This window comes from Electrophorus electricus, chromosome 7, assembly GCF_041902795.1.
Source record: "Electrophorus electricus isolate QZ-2024a chromosome 7, ASM4190279v1, whole genome shotgun sequence".
NCBI lineage: Eukaryota > Metazoa > Chordata > Actinopteri > Gymnotiformes > Gymnotidae > Electrophorus > Electrophorus electricus.
Genome location: NC_137503.1, coordinates 23,456,925 through 23,462,924, shown reverse-complemented (window position 1 = coordinate 23,462,924; position 6,000 = coordinate 23,456,925). Strand labels below are relative to the sequence as shown.

The 6,000-nt window shown below is 39.3% G+C and overlaps 1 protein-coding gene across 2 annotated transcripts in view; it reads left to right on the top strand.

Annotated features, from left to right (window-relative positions):
* The first annotated feature begins 2,879 nt into the window (after positions 1–2,879).
* Positions 2,880–6,000, top strand: part of plb1 (phospholipase B1) — a 25,230-nt gene continuing 22,109 nt past the window's right edge. For both annotated transcript variants that reach the window (XM_081717502.1, XM_081717501.1), the window contains exons 1-10: positions 2,880–3,660; positions 3,942–3,985; positions 4,325–4,433; positions 4,523–4,574; positions 4,724–4,804; positions 4,891–4,956; positions 5,129–5,229; positions 5,405–5,486; positions 5,571–5,672; positions 5,806–5,901. In XM_081717502.1, the coding sequence (XP_081573628.1) occupies positions 4,527–4,574; positions 4,724–4,804; positions 4,891–4,956; positions 5,129–5,229; positions 5,405–5,486; positions 5,571–5,672; positions 5,806–5,901 (576 nt within the window). In that variant the 5' untranslated portion in view covers positions 2,880–3,660; positions 3,942–3,985; positions 4,325–4,433; positions 4,523–4,526. The remainder of the gene's footprint in view (positions 3,661–3,941; positions 3,986–4,324; positions 4,434–4,522; positions 4,575–4,723; positions 4,805–4,890; positions 4,957–5,128; positions 5,230–5,404; positions 5,487–5,570; positions 5,673–5,805; positions 5,902–6,000) is intronic.

The window sequence follows — 6,000 nt, the reverse complement described above, 5'->3', positions numbered from 1 at the left end:
TGGTGCTACAAAATACACATTCACACATTTTAAATAGCAAAAATGTCTTTAGAATTATGTTTAAAAAGGGTTTGTTCCATTGCTATTGTGCATGACATGTCTGATTACTGTCTAAGGCTACATTCCCACTGCAGGTAAAGGTGTTGTGATCTTTTTTTGCTTATGTGACACAGATTTTCATATTTGGTACTGAAAACTGATATGTATCCGATTTATGGCATGAAACCTCAGTCTGAATGGTCAGTGCCTGTTCTCTAAAATCAGTGTAGTGTTAAGGTCATCCTAAATGAAAGAAAGAGGGTTCAGTGTAATACTTTCTGTACCATTTAAGATGCTTTGTTTTACAGTGATTTTGGGAAACTCAGCCCAAATCAACCTAGTTTGACATTTGTCATAATTTATTGCTAGCAGATATGGAATAGAATATAATCAGATTATGCATTTTCTACATTCATGTTAAATGCTGATATTGTATACAATATATTTCTTTTAAAATATGACTCAAGACGGAACACTGAACTGAGTTGTGCACGTATGAATTCAAGCCGCCTTGGGCACTAGTATGCCTATCGCTATCAGGAAAAGATGAGGTAAACACATTCCAAGACCCAAGGGCAGTAAAATCTACTAATACAGTTAGCTCATCACAGGCTGTACTGAACTAACGGTACATATCTAAGAGCTCCAAGTAACAGTGCTGATGAAAGAAATAACTGGAGGCATCTACAAGGTAAGTCTGACCTGATAAGCAGAATATGTATCTGCATTATTTTCGCATTAGTTAGCTGCCCAGCTCACTCAAGTAAATTAGATTACTGGAATCCTCCAAGAACAAATGAGTTATCCAAAGGGATAAGAAAATAAAGAGAATACAAGAAAGCCATCATTAAAGTCTTGATACTCTTCACCCTCATTATAATTTGTCAAATTTGCAGCCAGCTTCATTCACCTGACTATTAGACTATTGGTTGCTAAGGTTGGCTTGGATTAAGTTGGTTAAGTATGGTTGGCTAATGAAACAAAAATAAAAAACAACAAACAAACAAAAACATTTTGGGGGCACTTTTATCTGCAGTGTGAATATAGCCCAAGAAAGCATCAGTCAAGTAAAACCAGATTTGAGCACATCATTGAAGACTTTTGCCTTGTTTATTGGTGGAATTACATGTACATTTCAACACAAGTTTTGAACACTGCATAATCATGTAAATGTATACATAAAGCTGCACCAAATGAGAGCCGATTGCATCCAGTTTTGGTGTTTTGAAGTTCTTTTTCAATATATAATCTCTCCATCTCTCACCCCTCACCTACAGCAACAACCTTTCCTCAGAACAGAGAAGAATTCTCCCTGTGAAACCAGGCCAGGACCCAGAGCAGCCTCCCAGGGTGTTGATGCTGTAAATGGATAAATATTCCACTAACTCATTTAAATCAGTACAAATAAAACTACTTCTGCACCACACACGCTTCATCTTCATTTACAAATTTTGCAAAAATTAGAACAGTAAAATTATATTAAAATTACAACTACAGCCTTGTTACACTCCTCTAACCAGAATTCAGAAAATATTTTAATATTTAAATATTATAAATATTTTAATAGGAAAATCATGATATATAGTGTCATATCTGTGTTTGTATTTGTGCCCTTTTAGATCATGGGGACTGAGCTGCCTTGCAAAGTTCTGACTCCCTCAAACACTCCACCCACCTCAGGTTTAAACATGGCTTGACCTGGCTGTGTCCATGTCCACACTACAATCACTAACTTCTTCTCCTGTTTGCTATTTAGCAGTTCAAATACACATCGAAATGGCATTTTCACATGTCTGGAAGCAATTTTCAAATCCTGTTCCCTTTTTGTCATATTAATGACAATCATGCTAGTGAAAACCCCCTGTCTTTCTGGCAGTTCATGAGGTGAGGCCAGCTGATATCCGCGTGGTGGCAGCACTTGGGGACTCCTTGACGGTCAGTACAGCACCCTTAAACACACCGGTACAACCACGTTTCCAGTGGCGGCTGAAAAATATTCTAGGTGGGGCTATTGGTCACATATACAAACTACTATCTTAGCGCTCCGAGATATAAGTAGTAATTATTTAATTAGCATTAAAAATCAACAGAACGATGACAATTATCATTAGTTGGAGGTCTAATGTGCTCACATAGAAGGTAAACTAGTGTTACAGTATGCATCATTAGAAAAACATTTGAACATTTTCTTAACTAAAGGAAAACATTTTTAAACAAACAGAAGGCTTTCATTTAAAAAAGTTATTTCATTGGCCATATATCATCAAAATATAAATTGGGTATCAAAAGAAAAGATTTTACTCACACAACAGCCTAAACTACAAAGTCGTAAAGCTATCTCATCTTAGCTCAGTTCCCCACAAGCACCGCTAAAACACACAGCTGTTTAGCTAGTTACCCAACACTCGCACAAACTCAGGATTTAGTATCTTAGCTAACCTAATTCATCGATAGTATAAACGAAAACCACAATATACATTAAAGAACTTGACTAGTTCCATCGTAGCAAGCTATTCAGAACGTGTAGTTTCTCCACCAAAGGTCTCTTACATGTGTTTTAGAAAAGAGATCTTATTGAGTTTGGGGGCGCCTGAAATGGCATGTATGGGGAACCGCGTTCATCACTGTCATTAACGTCAAATGTCCCACTCCACCACCGACGGACTCTGCTTCCGCCCCACTCCATCTCTGAGTCTCTGACTCTACTTTGTATGCGTCAGATTCGAGGACACTGATTGGCTAAATCTATGTTGCTATGCGCGTATTTTGTGTCAGCAATAGCCAGCAATTGGCTGTGCTGACGCAACTATGCAGAGAGGGAATAGAGAGGGAATAGAGAGGGAAAGAACCAGGAAGCTAATTTCCCCCAGTATATTTTATATATTACACGTTATTGTGTATTTTAGCACAGCTATACTTTAAGTAGTTATTGATTATTTAAAAAATGAAAGTTATTTCTACTAGGTGGGGCGGTGCCACCAGGGCCATCACTGCATGTTTCTTTACATTAAATTCATAAAACATGCGCCTGAACAAATATGACTAACACTGCTCACATGGCTAACAGAGCATGAAAACTAGGGGGGATTGGAAATGGTTAGCATAATCCGCGCATGAGACTGTGTCTAACTGTCTTGACTTCTGTTCATTCATTTATTATGACCCATGTTAACATTTTTGTGTGATGTGTCTTTATTGTTACACTGGTGGAATATTACAAGTGCAGCCAAACATGAAGTCCAATTGTGCCTGCCTGATTAGACCAGTTTAATGCGTAGTCACTAGATACAGAAGCGCAGCAAGAGTAGACGTGCACAGTCAGATGCTTAACGAACATAATTCTGTAGATGTGATCAAAACTCCTGATGCAATGTAATGGCAGAGGGCCAAACAGGAGCAAGGTTTAACTTATGCAGACATTAATTGACATGTTGAAACTGCATGTTGGCATCAGTAGCCAGTTTTCAGACACAGGTAACTCTAGGGCATGTTGGTGTTCTAGACGTGCTTTAGTGCCTTTGGTTGTTTGTCTCACTCGTGTGTGCAGGCGGCAAATGGTGTTGGGTCTGCACCATACAACCTGCTAGATGTCCTGACACAGTACAGAGGCCTGTCATGGAGGTGAGTCACCAAGTGGAACGATGCTTACAATGCTTACATTGCAAGAGGTTCAACTCCAGACATTGACTTCAAAATCCGGTCCTGGACTTTGATACTACAGATTTTCAATCCTCAACCTAGGAATCAGGTGTGATAACAAAATTGGCCAGTCAGTTACATTAACTGCCGATTATCAGTAATTACAGTATCCAGGACTGGAAAATGGATTTGGGGTGTAGAGTTGAAACTTCTGTGATGCATTAAAAACTCTGTGCTCTATCACTCCGTTTCCTCTTTGGCAGTGTTGGCGGAGACAGGAACCTCTCTACTGTCACCACACTTCCTAGTGGGTCAATATTTTTACCCTATTACAATTAACTGTAACATTAATCATAGAGAAATAGCAATGTATCTAGCAGTAACTTGTCCACTTATCCAAGCCCAATGCTGCTATAGTGCAGTATGTCTTGGTAGCACTATCAACGTTATCACTTATCATTAAATAGGCATAAGAATTAGTTTAAAACTCAATTTCCATTAGTTTAAAACTTAATTGCCATTTCCTAAAAAGCACAAATAAAAGGAGCCTGTTAGAATATTCTGTGGTACCTTTCTAGCACACATGCTGCTTGTGTACATTGCAGTAACCATTCTCTGTTCATTTCCTCTCTGTGACAATGGACAGACATCCTACGAGAGTTTAACCCTGCATTGCTAGGGTTTTCAGAGGGTAAAGGCACACAAAGCACCCCACAAGCTTTCCTGAACCAGGCCATAGCAGGGGCGAAAAGCAGGTTAGTCACTTAACTGATTCTTTCCTCTGAATTCTCTTGAACTGGGATGAGAGCTGAAAATAAAGGGCATCTATTGTCTTGTATTTCAGTGACATGCTGAAACAAGCTAAAGCCCTGGTGAACAGGATGAAGAATGACTCTGTATGGGGAAGTTATAAAATGGCAAACATTAGACTCAGTCCTCTGTGTTAGCACAGCAGACATAAAATAGCAGCATGTTTAGAGTATATGATTCTCAAAGATTTTAAATTTTGTAAATGTTTGCCATTTTATTGTTTTACCTTTTACAGCGCATAAACTTCTATTCTGACTGGAAGGTGATCACCATGTTTGTTGGAGGCAATGATCTCTGTGACTCCTGCCAAAACACTGTATGTTGCTTTCTTAACTATATGATAGTGGGCTAACAGTGTCTGGGAGAGCACAGGCTCATTTTTATGTTCTCTCTCTGTCACAGCTACATTACTCTGCTGAAAACTTTGTGAAGCACATCCAACAGGCTCTCGACTACCTCTACCAAGAGGTCAGCAATTAATAATCAGTAGCTGTTTTTTTGTTTTGTTTTTTTTTACCACATCAACTCTTTTAATGAGGTTTTCATATAATTTTCTTCCCCCTCTCCCTTCTTCTCTTTCTCCCCTGCTCTCTCACTCCCTCTCTGCCCATCTTCCTCTTGCTTTCTTTTTCTGAATCAGATTCCACGGGCTATTGTTAATCTGATGGAGCCGATTCATATTACTCCGCTAAGAGAACTGCACCAAGATTCCACTCTAAAATGTCCCACATGGCTTGTGCGGTCAGCTTGTGTCATTATGTGTTCTGTTGTAGCCATGTTCTATCAGTTATTTACTTATAGTCTACTCTGGTGTTCCAGTGGTCATTACAATATTACATTTGAGCCAATAGAAAGCAGCTTTAAACAAACAAAAAACAAGTATTTGTTTTTACAAATTACTAAAATGTTCCTGCAGCATCCTTTGTCCCTGTGTTATTTTACCAAAACCTGATTCAAAAGCACTTCAGGATCTGAATGAGTTGAACAGAGCCTATCAGGTAAAGAAAACAACAGCAGATCAGTCATGTGGTCAGTGATTTCTTATGTGTATGTTTGGTATAATGAAACACATTGTCTTTTAGAGAGGACTTGTGGACTTGGTGGAATCAGGCCGCTATGACTCACACTCCAACTTCACTGTTGTGTTGCAGCCTTTCCTCCGTGATATAACATTGCCCCTCATGGTTAGAGAGGCACACACATTAACACACATACACTCCTCGTCTTCATTCAGTCACCTCTGTTAACTACAACTCATTGTAGTCTAAGAATGACCATATCTTCCTCTTATTCTCTCCCCCCCCCCCCCCCATGCAGAATGGGCATCCCGACCGCTCATTCTTCTCTCCAGATTGTTTTCATCTCAGTCAGAAAGCTCACACAATAATGGCTCGTGGACTATGGAACAATATGGTGAGCTGCTTTACAGGCATACAGCGGAGTGGACAAGTGCTTTTACAGACAGGATGCAGACTGGACAATGCTTTACAGATATACGGCTGAGTGGACAAG